A 16,634-nucleotide genomic window follows, 5' to 3' on the forward strand; every position below is an offset into this window, starting at 1 on the left:
TCTGAAATGAATTTGACTTTAAAAACAGCTAATTACCGTATTGCAGCCTTCGCATCAAAGCGTTCTTAGTCAGTTGTTTCTTGGGCAAGTGCTCAACTAGCCTCAGCTGTAGCTTTTTGTGGCCTCTTGTATTCACATTTCCCGGGCAACAAGTGGGCAGACTTAACCTATGTGTTAACACAAGAAATATGGCATGCCTTTATTATTTTAAGACATGTATCATCTCCAGTTCAGACACTACACTGATTTACACTGTGTAAATGCATGTAATAAGTTAGCATGAAAGGCTAGCTTGGGTTGAGAGAAGATAATTGGAATTGGCTGCCAAGAATAACAGAGATAAAATATAGTGACAAGATATTTACTGAAACACTGCTGATATCAGGGTACAAGTAAAATTGAACCCAGGAAAATTCATGGCTTTACTTGAGAGTTCATGACACAAACCACTGCTGCACGGAAGGACGGAGAAGCTGGTTGTACTGCTTCTAGTTGAGATGGTGCCACATCACCAGCTTTTTGATTACAGCAGCAGTCTGGCTGGAAGAGACTTGAATAGATAGGCATCTGCCTCAGCAGCTATTTATCCTGATGCCTCTTTTCATGTGAAAGAAAAGCATGAGGCAGGCCTGACTAGGGATGAGTAGATGATTAACATCCCTCAGAGGTGGTTTTCCCTTGTGGCTTTATCAAGGGCCCCATGGCCATGACTACACTTACAGGAGTCCACAATAATGCCTTTAAGATTGAACTGAGCTACTGCCCCTTAACTACAAAAATGCTTTCAGGTGGACAAGTTGTTATGCCTGGGCTCAAACCTCCTGCATGCTCTATCTTGTCATAGTTTTACTGGGAAGACTATTGAGGTGTTAATTTGAAGCCCAGCTTGACACAGGTAACAGAGCAACATATTAGCATAACTAACTGTGAGCTGCAGAAATATTAAAAAGCAAAAACAACACTAGGTGACACAGGTGTAAATATAAATGTCCACGGTGGTTTATTGTTCTCTGTAAGAAGTTCTATTGTACATCTTACACAACTTTAAAATGGAAAATGGTTAAAAATGTTTACAAAAAAGCAGGTTCTTAGAAAATAACACTAGAAAAAACATTGGGAAGAAGGAAGCAAAAAACTTCAGTTCAGTGTGCAAATATTTTATAAAAATAGAAATACTAACTCTACAGGTAGCATTTCATGATAAATTATTTAAATAGCATATCTACACAATTATGTGATTAACTATTACAATGGCAATGAGAAAAATAATTTATAAAAACACAAGCAATGGTATACAAGATGTCAAGAAAAAAAAATATAACACAATATTAGAAATCGTATTTGACATTTTTTTCCAATGCTATTTCCTTACTGGGAATATATTTTTCCACAATGAATTTTTGACTATGTACAGCATTAACTCTTCAGTACTACAGTAGCTTTAAAGTTTGTTAGACATTTGAACTCTGCTTAATCCAAAGGTTTTTCTCAGTCACACAATAATGAGGTAATATTTGTACGTAAAACTTTCACTGCGTTTCTTTTCCTTTTTTGAAAAGACAAAGAAATTATATAGGTGTAAGAATGCTGCCCCTGTTCATGTACATCAAGCCCTCTCCCTTTTCTGCAAGGAGCTCCTGAAATTCTGTCTGGGCTGTGAAGAATTCCTTCTTTTGTAGCTGCACAGTGCTAGTTCCAATAATTTGTGTGCAGTGGCACAAATAGCAAGACTGAATGATTCCTGATTGTAGTCATTGTGTCTCTTTCTGCCATCTCCTCTACGCCAGTTACTCCGCTTGAAAGTCAGTCCTGCTGACCAGTGGTAAAGCACTGCTGACATTTCACAGCACTAAACTGCTATAATGCTAAATGATGTTCCCTCAGCCCTAGCTCTATGGATGAGACAGGAACTGCTCCCATCTAAAAGGACTTGAGTTTTAATACTGCAGAACAGTTGCCTGCCAAGCAACCAACTGCCTTGCACAAAGAAAGGAAAAGCCAATGCTGAGCTCAGACTGAGAAAAAACAAACATTCCATTCCCCACCCTGCTGCTTTTCCCTGTGCCTCAAAGCCATTATGGGAAAATTGCTCTTTGTAACTAATACATCACCACTATATGCTCCAGACAAGATTTCACTTAACGAAAAACCCTCTAGTTTCACTATAGAACAGAGTTAATAAATAATCTGTATTTACAAACCTACAGTCATGAAGACTTGTAATAATGGTGGATAGTCTTGATGCATTTCTTTTTTTTAAATCAATAATTCCTCAGTCATTACAATATCAAGGAGAGTTAAAAATAAATATTTTACAATTTCAGTATTTTATCTACAGGCCCCTTCCCCTCCCCCCCTCTGAAGCGAGGGGCTTAAAGCATCTATGGCATGTAGAAAAGGAATGTTTTTATTACTGTTGTATTTTGTGCCTTTTTAACCATAAAGTATGAAGCTAACCATAAAATATGAAGCACATGCTGGTTTCTTTCTGAAGGACAGCACAGTGCTAGTTGAGATGGTGGTGTTCTTACACCACAGCTGAAAGAAAATGTTTAAAAAGGTAAGAAAGATCTGCATCTAACCAGGAAACAAAATCTTATTGTAAATCCCAGTTCTCCCAAAGCTGGTGTGATCCAGTGTGCCAACTGCATCCTCCTTTCGCCCCTCCCTTCAGGGAGAGGAGTTTTGGGATATCTGTTTTGTCCTGTGTTATAGAACAGCTGATCTAGCTCACCACAAAGAAGTCAAGGGTTATTTTCATCTAAAAGATGCAACATACAAAAGGATAATTTCTGCAAGTTAAATGGATGTAAACCAAGGTAGCAGAGACCCCATTAAAAAACCTCCATCCCCCATGAAGAAAAGATTTGAGAGTTCACCCTCCCACCCAAAACCCCTTTCCCCACACAATGAAAGGTCTTCAGTTTAAGTAGTCCACAGCACATCCAGAGATGTTCTTTTTACAAAATGCTACTCCATGGGACCTCCAGTTAGAGGCAGTGACGATACACTGTGATAAATAAACAAATGTCTTTCTGATTGAAAGAAGTGTGCATTTTCACAATTCTTATTTGCAAGACATTTGTTTCCTTCCATTTCAGAGGTCAGATGCACATACGTTTCACTTCTATTCTCTCAAAACCATTCTCTTGAGGCAGGTAATGTTTTGAGTCCACATTTATGCAGGAGGAAGAAAGGAAGGAATAATATAATGGTCCCAGGATTTGTAAGGCTAAATGTTTCAGAAGGTGCAATACCAGCATTTTAAAAATAGTCTCTGAATCCAGTAACCTTGGGATTATGGATCTGTGAAAGAGAGAGAATTAAGATATAAGGTATTTCTGTGTTCTGTGTGATTGATTGTGTCTAAGACATTTTCCATATATTCCCTACAAACATGTCTAGAAATTAAAGAATGAAGAAAGTACTTTAGCACTTTTAGGAGTTAAAATTTAGAATCTAGTTTATGTAATCATTACCTAACAAAGTCACAATTTGAAGCAAACTAGGGCAACTTGGAACTTGGTCACATGCACGTATCACCTCTGAACTGCAAGAGTAGAAGGCTGCGTGTAGACTGTACATTGCGTATTTTTATTAAGTCAGTCTTTTGCATATTGGACACTATTCTTGCTTGTTGATATTTTGCATTTTCACCTTGCAATTTGTCACCTGTATTGATTCATCCTGTTCAACTTCTTTACAGATTTCAGTTCCAGAAATGAACTATATCTTAACATGGACTCCTGATACTTTGAACCAGCAGGACAGAGGTATTATTAAGATTTTGTATTTTTTTTAAACTGTGAATAGCTTAATCAAAAAGGTGTTTTGCTGACAAAAATGGGACATGCTTGAGATGAAGCCATGTAAAATGATGGATGATCTTTCCCTCTTAGCTTTTTTTTTTTTTTTTTCTCTAAATCTTTCCTATTTTTCTTGAGAGCAGCTTTCTTGAACCAATTCTTTTATGTAGGGCCTCTTCAATAAAATGTTTTCCTTACCTCTGCATTCATATTTAAGATCTGAGAAGAACACCATTTCTTGAGAGAAGTCAAATAATCCTAGACGACCACCAGCATAAGTTTTATCATAGATTGGTCCTGAGTCTGCCATGATTTTCTTCCCCTCATACATTACAACTCTACAAAGAGACAGAATCTTGTCAGAGATGACTCAACTGTTAGGTTTATTTTTATAGACATCTGGTTTCTTTGGGACTATTACTTACATAGAAGGATAATGCTCACCTGATGTAGCCAGTCTTTGGTCTATGGCTAAGGCGCCATCTGTATGCAGTGAAGTCTTTCCAGCCTATGTGGCGAGGGTCATGCCACAAAGTTCTCACCTACAAAAGAATAGTTCAGTTCACCAGAAGGTCTGAAATAAGATAACCATTGTTTTGATATGCAGGTCTCTTCATGAGTAGCAAATGCTTAAAGTTCATCATTAGGCTCTGTAATGGGGTCTTTTGATATCACCTATATCTAAATTAACTTTTAAATATGTAAACAGAAATTGACTCCAGTAGTCCAGAAACAATTGATTCACTGCTGCTGGGAAGCCTATCTGCCAATGAATAATTACACTGTTATTTGTCTTTGCCAAGAAGGCTATCCTATTCTGAGCAGTATGTGTAGACTCCTGAACACATCTAACTTTTTGGAAAAACAACATGCCTTACAGTGCAGTGCAGAAGCACAGGTTATCAGTGTGACTTACCTGGCCAGGAGTGTTTCCTGTGTGCCACAGAGCATTACGAAGGTGTTCTCCTGGACCTGTGGTGGAATTCACAACCTTGATGGAGAGACCTGAGTAGCCTTGAGCTTTGGTTGGTGTGGAGTCCCAGTAAGACTGAGTGATCTGTTTCCACATGACAACGTAGAAACGACTGCTAGACTGGTAGCCAAACACAAAGCCAGCATAATCATCATCCCTTTCTGTATTGACAAAGAAGGTGCCACTGAAGTCCACAGCATTGAATTCATCAAAACCTATGTAGGCAATAGAAGAGGAAGATTAAGATGTTGCTTTAGATGTGACTTTTAAACAATTTCTTAACATTTTCTCAGTTTCCATCCCACCTCCACCCCCAAACACTGTAATGCCTCTAAGAGTTAGTGTTCCCCTTACCAACTGCAAGGCCAGGGTCACAGTTGACTGTCTGAACCAGTTCTTTACCCTGGTGACGCACAACCCAGTTTGGATCATTTTGGGATGTTCCTTTTGGATCCAAGGGAATCATCTGAAACCTTCTGAAGTCAGTCTCACTGATTTCCACATTTTCAGGGCAGATGTCATCAATGTCTGGCACACTGTCTTGGTCAAAGTCATCTTTGCAAGCATCTCCACGTCCATCACCTGCAGGACAAAAGTAGTCTCACTATTCTGAGCAATCAGACATTGGTGGTTGTTTGCCAGCATAGTTTCAAGTCTTACAACCTGGGAGGTGAAAACCTTACTGCGGAGCTCTGACTGCCCAGGTACTGCTGACAAACACTACAGAAGACCAAACTGTTGCTGTATAAATGTCCTTTTTGCTCTAGCCTGATATCGCTAAGTGTATGAAGTCAGTTTAATATGTGGTCTTTTTATTCCTTACTCCCAAGGAACACTAACATTAGTGCAGATTATCTTTTTACTTGGAAATTTTTTCAAACCCTAAATAGCATAAAGAAAACCACCACAAACAGTTGGAAGATACTCTTGAAGTGTTACTATGATACTGGTCATCTTACCATCAGAATCCGCTTGATCTGGGTTGGCAACCAATCTGCAGTTATCTTTGTCATCAGGAATACCATCATTGTCATCATCATGGTCACAGGCATCACCTTTTCCATCCTTGTCATGATCAGCTTGATTGGCATTGGGCACATAAGGGCAATTATCAAGATTATTTTGATGACCATCTTCATCTATATCCTGGTTGTTATCACATTCATCACCTATAAGGTCAGAGTCAGTATCTTCCTAAAAAAAAAATAAAAGGAAAAATAAAGAACATTTTAAAAGCCACCTGAAGCATCTGGATTATGAGCCTTAATAGCTAGAACTCTCTTTATTTAGTAAGAACTAAAATGGAAGTATTAGAGATGTATTAAGATTTTAGAACGTTAAGAGGCACTATCTGTAAATCATGGGGAAGAAAGCAATAGAGGTCACCTTCCACCCTGAGATGAGAAAGCAGTTAAGGAAATGACAAATAAGAGTAAGAAGGTTTATAGTTTCCGTTTAAATCTTTCAATCAATACTGCTTTTAGGCTACATGACAGTACTAAACTAAATTCTCCTCATTTGTAACCCCTTTTCTAACCCTTCAGTAATTCCAGTTACCTTCCTGAAGCAATTCATCTTACAGCCTTGTACTTGGTGGGCCAGCACAAGCTTTATCTACTTTTGTCTTTGAATTTTGAACTAGTAAGTTGTATGAGAGGCTGGACTCCTCCTAAATTTTAGGAGGGAGTTTAAAGAGTGTTATACTCCTTTTCCCAAGGGAAAAGACAAGCTGTGATGCCTTTACTAGTAGAACATAAAACTTTTTTAAAAAAATGTAACCGGTTTGGATTGAAGGACACAGATTATGAAGAGACTGTTTAAATTGAAGTGAAAGTAGTATTTAATACCTGATTAGTTAATTGCTTCTAGCACATTTAACGTGTAGTATATCCTGCAAGTCCTGAAAGGATGTTTAAGACTTTGGGCTATTGCTTCTGTTCTAGAAAGATTAGAACTAGGCTTTGAAGCAGCTAAGCACTGCAGTCCATTTTGATTTATAGATCCTTGAATAATTAAAAATTTCTGTACTATTAGCATCCTGCATGTGTTATGAGCTACATATACATTAGCTACTGAAAAGATATTCCCTACCTATCTTCATTTCATAAAATGCTCCCAGGTATTTCATATTGTTACAGTGAGGGTCAGTACAACTGACAAAAGGAGAGTTGTACATGCAGTAGTCTCATGCATCCTCTCTAGAATTACTTCTTGCAACGTTACCTTGCCAGTGTTTGAACTGTGAAGGAATAATACTGACACTATGTGACAAATAAATGAGAATAGTATGTCAACTCAAGTTCAAGTTATACTTGGGTATAATATCTTGTGTACTGTAGCACATGTGAGCAACAATATTCCATTTGTATAATAGAAATCCTCTACCTGGTCCGGATTATGTTCCAGTGGACAGTTATCACACTGATCTCCAACACCATCCAAATCTGTGTCCCTCTGGTCTACATTGTAGACATATTGGCAGTTGTCCCTTTCGTTGAGGACACCTGCAACATTAAGAAGATTTTGTAAATGCAAGTCAAAACATCCAAATGCTTCAAAGAAACATACAAAGTCACCACCACACACTTTTTGATAATTCTTGATAACGTTTTGTAAGCCTTTTGAAAAGCATCTGATTGAAACCTGACTAAATTGCTAGCTTCTGTTCCTATTTCCTGTAAGAACAGAGCCAAAATTTAACTGTACCAAAATGCATATTTTCTAAAATGCTTTCCATTAGCTTCAAGTGCTACTTTAATAGCCTTTATATCCTGAAAACATCAGAGATGGGATCTTGTGTGTTCAAGTATAAATTTCTGGTATGAAACCAATGATACCATTGTATACATTTGGCCTAACTGATCAGCAGCGTGGAGGTGTAATCAGAAGACACCTACCATCTCCATCAATATCCACTGCACATGCATCTCCTTCTCCGTTGTTGTCAGTGTCAATCTGATCAGGGTTGTGATTGTAGGGGCAGTTATCACAACGGTCACCAACATCATCCCTGTCATAGTCATACTGCTGTGGGTTGTAGATGAATGGGCAGTTGTCCTGCAAGAGAGAAGTCAAACTTTAGAAATAGTCTAATTATAACTTAAACATACAGCAGCATGAGCAGGCTCTGAATGGAAAAGCAAAGGGCAGAAGGGAAAGCAGACAGAACTGGAATGCTTTTATCTCAAAACACACAACTGCTTATTTGAGTGTAGGAATGGTTGACTAAAAATGAAAATTCATTTTCCAAGCTCACTAGCTGCAGAAGGTTAGTCTGCATAGTTATTGTATCTAAAGGTTTCTAGGATAGCTGTCAGTGCCAGCAGTTTCATATGAAGGCCTTAGGCAAAGGAACAGGAGAGCTACATTCTAAAATGCTGTTCTTTTCTGTTGTCTTACCCTGTCATCAGGAATACCATCATCATCATCGTCATTATCACAGGCATCACCAATCCCATCTTTATCATAGTCTTCCTGCCCAGAGTTGGGGAGATTGGGGCAGTTATCCTATAGCATGAGTAAAGTACATATGTTTACTCCTGGCGTGAACACAATAGGGATTTTAGCAGATACAATCATTATGCAAAAACTAAATGATCAAAAATAGTTAAGTGTTATTTTACTGAAGTCTCTTGATTTTAGTTAATTGTATTATAGTGAGGATATGTATTTGAATGCCATTGACCAAATCACTTAAGTACAAGATTTAGCTTATTCTCACCCTCTTGCTCTTCCCCCAATATCAGTATTTATCAGATCAAAGCTGATATACGTGATAGAACTAGATTACTCCTGGAATATTTATAACAAACATTTGTAATTGTACCAGGCTTCTTTCCCCACCCCCCACGTTGTAGGAATGATTAAAGGAACACTAAGAACCTCCTAACAATACCAGTGATAGAAGAATATTTTACTAGTTTCAAATAGAGGGTAGTTTAATAGCTCTAACTAGATAGATACTAGCTTTATATCTTAAACCTAAATTATTTTTATATGGTCTTTATTTAGAAGCATTCTATAGGAATATGGGATAAACGTACTTTTTTACAGTGGTAAGTGGCATTGGCAACACAGACAAGGTTCTCATTTGGCCATCCATCCAAGTCAGTATCTTCTCCACAGATTATGCCATTGCCAGCATAGCCTGGTTTACATTCACAACGATACATTGGGTCACTGAAGTGGCCAAGGTAATTGCATTTGGCATTCTTGTTGCAATCATGTGTTCCATCCGTGCATGGATTACGTGGCTTGCAGACCTAGAAGACCACACAGAAATTAAATCCACTGGAAACATCTTTTTATCACACAATTTTACCTAGAGATTCTAACAAGGCAAAGGATACATGCCTATTTTCATCAAGGATGTTTCAATAGGGAAAGAAAAAGCCTAATACATTCTTTTCTCTCCACTCCGTAACTCCAGTACCTTTCTTAGCACTGTTTCTCTTGTTCAGAGCTCTTACGTTCAAGTAGAATAATGCACAAAAAGACCTTCAAAGGTATGTATTGCTCTACTGTAAATTAATATTTATTAAATTACTTTCTTAAAATTATGTATAATGTCAGAATTCTCCATGGCTGGAGAGAACATTTTTATAATTCATACTGCACTCCAACAGGAGAAGCATTAATTAATTTCTGTTTTGAAATACAGATGATGTACCAAATCCATCTTCCCTGAAATGTATAGTTGCTTTCCACTGTTTGCAGAAAGCAACTTTGTATGGTTTGGTAATCCAGCACAGCTCTCAGGTTGACAATACCTGTTTGTTTGCCGTGGCATCCTCAACACTGCGACCAAATGGCTGTGACCCAGTGAAATGTGGTGGACAAGGCAGACAGTTGTATCCAGGTTCAGTATTCTCACACCTGTGCACTCCATTGAAGACAAAGCAGGCATCAGGAACCTCTTTGCACTGAAATGCAAGAGTTTGAGATAAAAGAAAACAGTGTATTAAAGCAATGGCATTGCTTCCCTTCCCATTTTATTCTCCCTTTCAAGTCACAAACTTTTCTAATCTTCCTACCTCATCAATATCTTGGCAGTGGATACCATTACCATGGTAGCCAGCAGGACAGGCACCGCACTTCCAAGAACCATCAGGGGAGCTTGTACATGTAGTTCCCGCAAAGCAGGGATTAGACAGACACCCATCTGAGAAACAAATGAGAGTTAAGATGAGGGACGTTGCTGCCATGTTGTGTTTTGCCAATACGCCAGTTTATGCCAGTTCAAAGTTTAAGCACTTTGGTTTTAAAGACTTAGGCCATATTTTTTAAGCAGTATAGTAGAGATTGGCCACAACCATTAGATGACCATGGAAAAGGAATACTCACCAACTGGACAGTCCTGTTTGTTGCAGACCTGAGTTCCTTTAGCTTCACCTACACAAGCCTTCCCACCATATTGAGGCTCAGGATTATTACAGAGACGGCTGCGTTTCTGAAGTCCTCCTCCACACGTCACTGTGCAAGCATCCCACGGAGACCATGGTCCCCAGTTGCCATTAACTAAAGAGAAGTAGAAATTAGGGGACTGGTATGGCTTTAAGTTCAGTAAAAATTACCATTTTCAAACTAAGGAATATTCCTTCTGTAGCAAGAGTACTTGAGACACTGTTCTGACCTAATTCACAGAATGGCAGCCGTAATTAATAGGCTCCACAGAAAACTCAGATCACAGCTGCTAGACAAAATTAAAATATTTTCTATAAAACTAAACTATGAGATTCTACCAAGCCTGTACCAAAGTTTAAAAGACCACGAGAAGTCTGTTATATGGCAACTTCCTATTTGGGAAGTTCATTGTTTAAACTAGTGAATGGTAGCTAGCGCCTGGACACACTTACTTGGGCAAGGATCTTTCTGGCAAGACTTGGTTTCTCTTGCTTCACCCTCACAAGGCTTGCCATTCAGCTGTGGTACTGGAGAGTTGCAGAGACGAATTCTAGTGATCATGCCTGTACCACAGGTGACTGAACATGATGACCACGGTGACCAGTGGCTCCAACCACCATCTTGTTTAACTACAGGAAGAGATATCTATTAGTAGAGTTTTTGAAATGAGACTTCAGCTTCAAAGACTTAGAATGTAGTTAGAATTGTACTAGAAACTCTATACTAGAGAACCTCAATACAATCATAGATCAAGTTGTTCTACTGCTAGAGAAACTGTACACCTAAACTGGTGTCAATTTTTAATCTGGGAGCACAGTCCAAATGTGGTTATTTACTGGATCAACTATCTGCTCCATTTTATTTGATTAATATAAGTCCTTAAAGCTAGAAGCCAGCACTCCAGTCCAGCGACAGATGAACTTTACTGTTAATACTAAGCCAATAGAAGTGGCCCATGCTTTATTACCAGGATGAATGGATTAAATACTTACATCTCTTATCACACTCCTGAAGGTGGCAAGTCCGAGTCTGCACAGAAGACCCTTCACAGCGATTGTTGAGACTGTCACAGGAACGCCCTCTCTGCTGAATTCCATTCCCACAGGTCACTGAACATGAAGTCCATTCAGACCAAGGAGACCATCCATCATCTGCATAGTCACTAGCTGCAAAGGTGCACAGCTCTGTTATAGCCCTGAATAAGATGCCAAGTATAGTTTCCATATTCCTTTTCCCAACTTCCCTGCTTTTTCTTTACTATAAGAAAAAACTCCACACAACTGCCCTCAAAATCTACGTGCATTTCCCTTTCTTCTACAAGGTAAAGGTGGAGAACTCAAACATTTCAGTGCTCACACGTATTACCTAAGTTACTTCAGGTAGTTTTACATAATAATGATGAATTCAGAGAAATACATAGGTTAGACACTGATGCTAGTTCATGGTCAACAAGGTTTCTAAGAAAACTCAAGTTTAATCAGCATTGATAACTAAAAGTATTATTGTCCAGAAACCCATTTAAACATTTTTGTAAATATGTTTGGTTCATAGCTGCTATGAGGATAAGGAAAACAATATTGTTGGCTGATATATTTTAATTTGCTGAGATGTGGAATGCATGCACTACAGAAAAGTATTCACTGGTGAATACAGTACAGTGGAGCACCTAATACACCTCAAAAACCTGTTCTGCCTGAATGTACTTATGTGTTATATTCTTTGGATTTCAGAGCTCCATTTCACTTCTCTTCATGATATTGATCCAACATATTCCTAAACTCCTTCTTTCCCTACAGAAATGCAGTGGCATCCAAAACCACTCTGAAGCATTGTAATTTTTAATAGGACAATAGCAATTCCTTATATAAGAAGTGGCAATTGGAAATTAATATAGCAGGTTTCTATTACTATAAGCTATTTAGCGGAGGATAGACATTTGAGTTTTAATTTAAAGATGCAGACTATCCAATTGTTCTCTATACATCTGTGTATGTCTACTGACTGTAGAGAGGTGTGAAGGTATTTTTAAGTACTTACGCCAGCATCGGGGGCAGCACTCCCCATCAGGCACAGTGGCATTGGAACAGGGCATGAGAGGGCAAGACACTTTCCGGCATATAGTGGCAGAGTTCTGTAAAGAATTGAAAGACTCCAATAAGCAAGAAGGATATAAAGCATACCTCTGGAGTCTAAACTCAAAGCTGATAAAAGTCAGGTGATAAAGATGCCCTTTGTGCAGCACTTAAAGACTCACATAACACATCTAAAGTAGAAAACCATGTATTTAGAGCTGATATAATTCAAGAGTAATTCCTTCCAGCTATTCTTACTCCAACTTCAACTCATTCTTGCCCTCCATCCATACTATTTCCTTCTCAGTTAAATAGTTTTGTTTTGAATAAATTGGTCAAGAATGACTACCGGAAACTGGCTAGAGTAAAGGACTGAGTAAAGAACTATTGCTATATGATCCCCAAAGTATAAGGTCAGACTTCAAGGGAAAGAACCAAGAAGTCAGTGTTTCTGTTAATATGGATTTAAGCTGATTATATGGTGAACATAAAATGAGTTTAGCGGACTTGGCTGAGGAGCCATAAAGTCTATAACTTATACTTAAAGTCTTTGATCTTTAAGCCAAGCACACAGGGTAAGAACACCCATCTCCAATCTCAGTGAGAGCGTAGCCTGTAGTTTTGCTTCTTGAAGGTAGCAGCTTTGTCAGAAGAATGCCCTTGTGATTACTGTTACAAGCTCCCCTTTTTCCCAAGCAAGTGACTATATTAAGGCAGTTACATCTAACACTGAATAAGAGGGCTGGTGGGAAGATGAGCAAAGGCAGAAGTCACAGTATCATCTGCTGCACACTAGAGTGGAGACAGAAAGCTACAGAAGCAAATGCAGAATTTTGTGAGTTGCCCTGTATTGTACATCTACAAATACTCAGCCTTTGGCTTCCAAACAGAGGTAAGAATGATCAGACACTCTTTGGTAGACTGATACTCTGAAATGCTTTGCTTATGTATACTTTAAGTATTACAGCAAAACAAATAATAAATATATCTTGTCAGGATACCCTGGGATTTACAGAGTTCAACTGAAATCTGGAAAAAAAGTTTCTGTTGCATGTGGTCTGTTAAAAGCTTATGGGAAATAGTTAGAAGCATTCATTTATATAATGAAAAAAGCTGTAGGTTTAAGAGCCTTCACTAAGTGCTAGAATCTCTTTTCCGCTAAGCCAGCAGAAGGTTCACTGAGGACAGTGTTCATTTAAGGTATTTGGGGGAGGAAAGATGGTATTACTGTTTGTTCTTTTAATATTGACTTGTAAATGTACATGTAGATTACATAGAAAGCAGAGGCATTCCCCAAATTCTGAAATTAAATGCATTCGTAACATCTGTATGAGAATGACACTCAATATAATTCTAAATTACTGCTGTAGTAATAATATATGAAAGTTGTATTCGTATAAGAGATCTAGTAGGGTAAAGAAGACAAGTTGAATACTTCTCTGGGTATGATAGGCCCCATTCTGTGTAGGATTCACTTGTTCAAACAAAGAATGTCATTTAGAATTACCTGTTAATTTTAAGTCATGAATTTATATACAGAGAACTTCTGAATGCAAGGAATCTTACCTGGCAAGTACATTCAGTGCAGCTGTCAATAGTCCACTCTTCCTTATTTTTGTGCAAGATCCCATTATGAATGCATACTCCGGGAGTGATCTGGACCACTTTGGCAATCAGTTCATTTTCTTCAGTCTTAAATGGCGGGCAGAGGGGAGGGCACGAGAGAAGATATTTAGAAGTTAACGTAGAAAAAACACTTCCTTCCTCAAATTCATAGCAAGAGTAAAGTTATTACTGTTTATCCAAGCTCAAAGAACAACTTACAATTCATTAAGTGACAGATAAGACATACTGTGAATTTAACAAACACTTACCACTTTGCGAACTCTGTCTTGAAGTGTTGTAACCATGGACCGTAGCCCTTGCAGTTCCACAAACATGTTAGTTAGTTCATCACAGGAAAAGCCACAGACTGCTTGAATATCCTTTGTTTTATGGCCAATGTAATTGGTGCGGATAGCTGGGCTGGAACCATTCATGGGTTTGTCCAAAGTAATGATTGCACTAGTAGCTAAGAGACAAGAAAGTTTACATAAAGTAAATGCATTTTTTTGCCGTGTATATTTATAATTCCAGGGTAGCACCTGTTATACAGCTGCCACCAGATTCAGTAAGGTATCTCCAGAAAAATAGTATTATTTCTTATGCAATGTAGATTTGAATGTCAGCATATTTCTGAGTTCTGTTTCAGCTTGCCTTTCTAACATGCTGAGGAATTCTCGGTTTAATAGATCATTGGATTCAGAAGGTTGCAGACTTACAGCTGGAGCAGCCTTTGTTCCTCATGATAGTTTCCAGAGTCGTTCTAAACACAAACCGCACATTCTGCAACAGTCCCTGTGGAGAAAGAAAGAATTGCAGCTACCTGCAACAACTGCAATGGAAAGAAGGGTAACTTGCACGGAGAGAGCTTGTAGACAATGAAGTTCACCTAAGTTCACCACAAGTAATTTCACAGCAGACAGATGGCAAGGAGAAACATGTTAATTTATTCTCCTGAGCGAGAGCGAGCCCTGCTTCCTAACATTCTCAGCCTTGACCACAAAGACCTGGCAGTTTGCCAGGCAGGAAGGGAAAGAAGCATCGGTTTCTCAGTCTTGTATAATAAGTTGAGCAATCAAACTACAACCACCTGTCCAGAAGCTTTGGGACCTCTCCGCAAATCTAATGCTTCACACTTCAGGCTCCATTGATAGAGCTTAGTAGATTTAGAGGTGGTCCACATGAGATGTCCAGAAGCAGAATCCTTTCTCCCTGTTTCCTACAATTTTCTAACCATTTAGGTTGGTTGAATAATGTACTTTCAATGCATATGACTGAAGATACTAGGCAAAAGTGGAAGGGAAAAATCTTACCTGGAAGTTGTCATTGACTCCCCCTTTAGCAATACGGAGCCTGGCACTGCTGGCCAGGTCCCTTGTGAAGATGTTTTGGATGGGAATGTCCAGTTCAGCATTCTCCATTTTCTCACACCCCACGTAAAGCTGAGCACGGTCTTCTTGCACAAACAAGGTGATGTTCTTCCAGTGTCCCGTAGCTAACAAGGCATCCTCTACAGACACTAACTGCTGCTTGCCATCACCAGAGAGGCTCAGGTCCAAGGTGCCTGCCTTGCCATTTGAAACTAGGCTGAAAACGTGACCAGAGCCATCTTTCCGTTCCACAGCCAGCAGTGTGCCTCTGCTCTTCTTGGCTTGCCGCAGAGTGGCCTGAAGGATGAAGCCCTTCTCAGCATGGATGATATCTAACAAGTCTTGGAACTTGGAGTCAGAGACGGCAGGGATGCGACTGGCATCTTCGATGCGGTAAGCAGGGCTGGAGGTGTCCGGCCCCTTCACCAGGTGCACCCCAGGTGCCCGGCGCCCAGCTCCCTTGCGAACAGTGAGTTCAAAGATATCAAAGACGCTGTCATCATCACCCCTGGACTCTGCAGAGAGATCAGATATCCATCATAAGCCACGGAAAAGAAAAGGCTGCGCAACCGTACATCTCCTAGGGCTGCTCCACGCACTGCCTAGCGATGCGGGCGTTACAAGGTACACAGAGCACGGGCAGCAGCTCTCAAGGCACGGCAGTCCCACCGGGAGCTGCGTGCGGCACTCCGCGCACATTCTTGTGAAGGAGCCAGGAGGCACACGAGCGCCGGGTAGCCGCTGAGCGACACCGAAGTAGCGGCGTTCTGACACCTCATTAGGATCTGACGGAGGAGAAACAGCAGAGGCACAGCGCACCGCGAGGCTCTCGCGGCAGCCACCCGCAGAAGGAACGGGGCGGCAAACCCCTGCGGGGGCCGCCCTCGCCTCTGCCCCGCATCAGGTGGGCGAGATGCTCTCGAGAGCTTCTACTTCTGAAGGCCGGCAGGAATTCCACGCCGAAGTTCCATAACGAACTACATCTCTGCTTGAAGTTTTTCGTTCGTTGAGCCGGGTCTCCCCGTACCCACCCAAGGCGCGCTCCTGCCGACCCCGGCCCCGAGGCCCTTACCTGCCGTGCGTTTGGCTTCCGGGCCGCCGAGCGCCAGGAGGAGGAGGACGACAACAGCGGCTGGCCCCATGGCGAGCATCTGCCTCCGACCAACCTGGGAACGGCCACAAAGGGAAAGGTCACAGAGCTGCCCCGCGGCTCGGCGCGACGGGACGGGTGCCCCGGGGCAATAGGAGCCGCATCAGCACTTACCTGCAGGGAGAGCGGGCGGGCGGGCGGCTCCCGCTACCGGCGAGCAATATCCGCGGAGCGCGGCGGCGCCTCGGAGCAGGGAGAGGCGCGCTGTACGGCACGAATCGGCGCTGCCCGGTACTCTGCGGCCGCCGGGTACCGCGC

The 16,634-nt window shown here is 40.5% G+C and overlaps 1 protein-coding gene and 1 long non-coding RNA gene across 5 annotated transcripts in view; one reads left to right on the forward strand and one right to left on the reverse strand.

The window, feature by feature from the left end:
* Positions 1-975: 975 nt before the first annotated feature.
* On the reverse strand, positions 976-16,614 carry THBS1 (thrombospondin 1). Its single transcript, NM_001199453.2, has 22 exons — positions 16,491-16,614; positions 16,299-16,392; positions 15,170-15,741; positions 14,576-14,651; positions 14,129-14,325; positions 13,821-13,946; positions 12,220-12,313; positions 11,175-11,348; positions 10,635-10,811; positions 10,123-10,296; positions 9,813-9,940; positions 9,549-9,701; positions 8,823-9,041; positions 8,179-8,286; positions 7,677-7,836; positions 7,165-7,283; positions 5,739-5,973; positions 5,134-5,361; positions 4,723-4,994; positions 4,251-4,348; positions 4,005-4,144; positions 976-3,306 (listed from the first exon to the last, which is right to left on the reverse strand). Exons 2-22 carry the CDS (start codon positions 16,366-16,368, stop codon positions 3,299-3,301), a joined length of 3,528 nt encoding a protein of 1,175 aa, NP_001186382.1. The 5' UTR covers positions 16,369-16,392; positions 16,491-16,614; the 3' UTR covers positions 976-3,298.
* LOC107053494 overlaps positions 3,525-16,634 on the forward strand; it is a 236,712-nt gene continuing 223,602 nt past the window's right edge. For 2 of the 4 annotated variants that reach the window (XR_005860234.2, XR_005860235.2), the window contains exons 1-2: positions 3,525-3,601; positions 3,707-3,773. This is a non-coding gene — a long non-coding RNA (uncharacterized LOC107053494). Of the gene's footprint in view, positions 3,774-16,634 lie in introns of all 4 variants that reach the window. The other 2 variants (XR_005860233.2, XR_003075261.3) reach the window with 1 other exon arrangement.

Source organism: Gallus gallus, chromosome 5 (assembly GCF_016699485.2).
Source record: "Gallus gallus isolate bGalGal1 chromosome 5, bGalGal1.mat.broiler.GRCg7b, whole genome shotgun sequence".
NCBI classification, from domain to species: domain Eukaryota; kingdom Metazoa; phylum Chordata; class Aves; order Galliformes; family Phasianidae; genus Gallus; species Gallus gallus.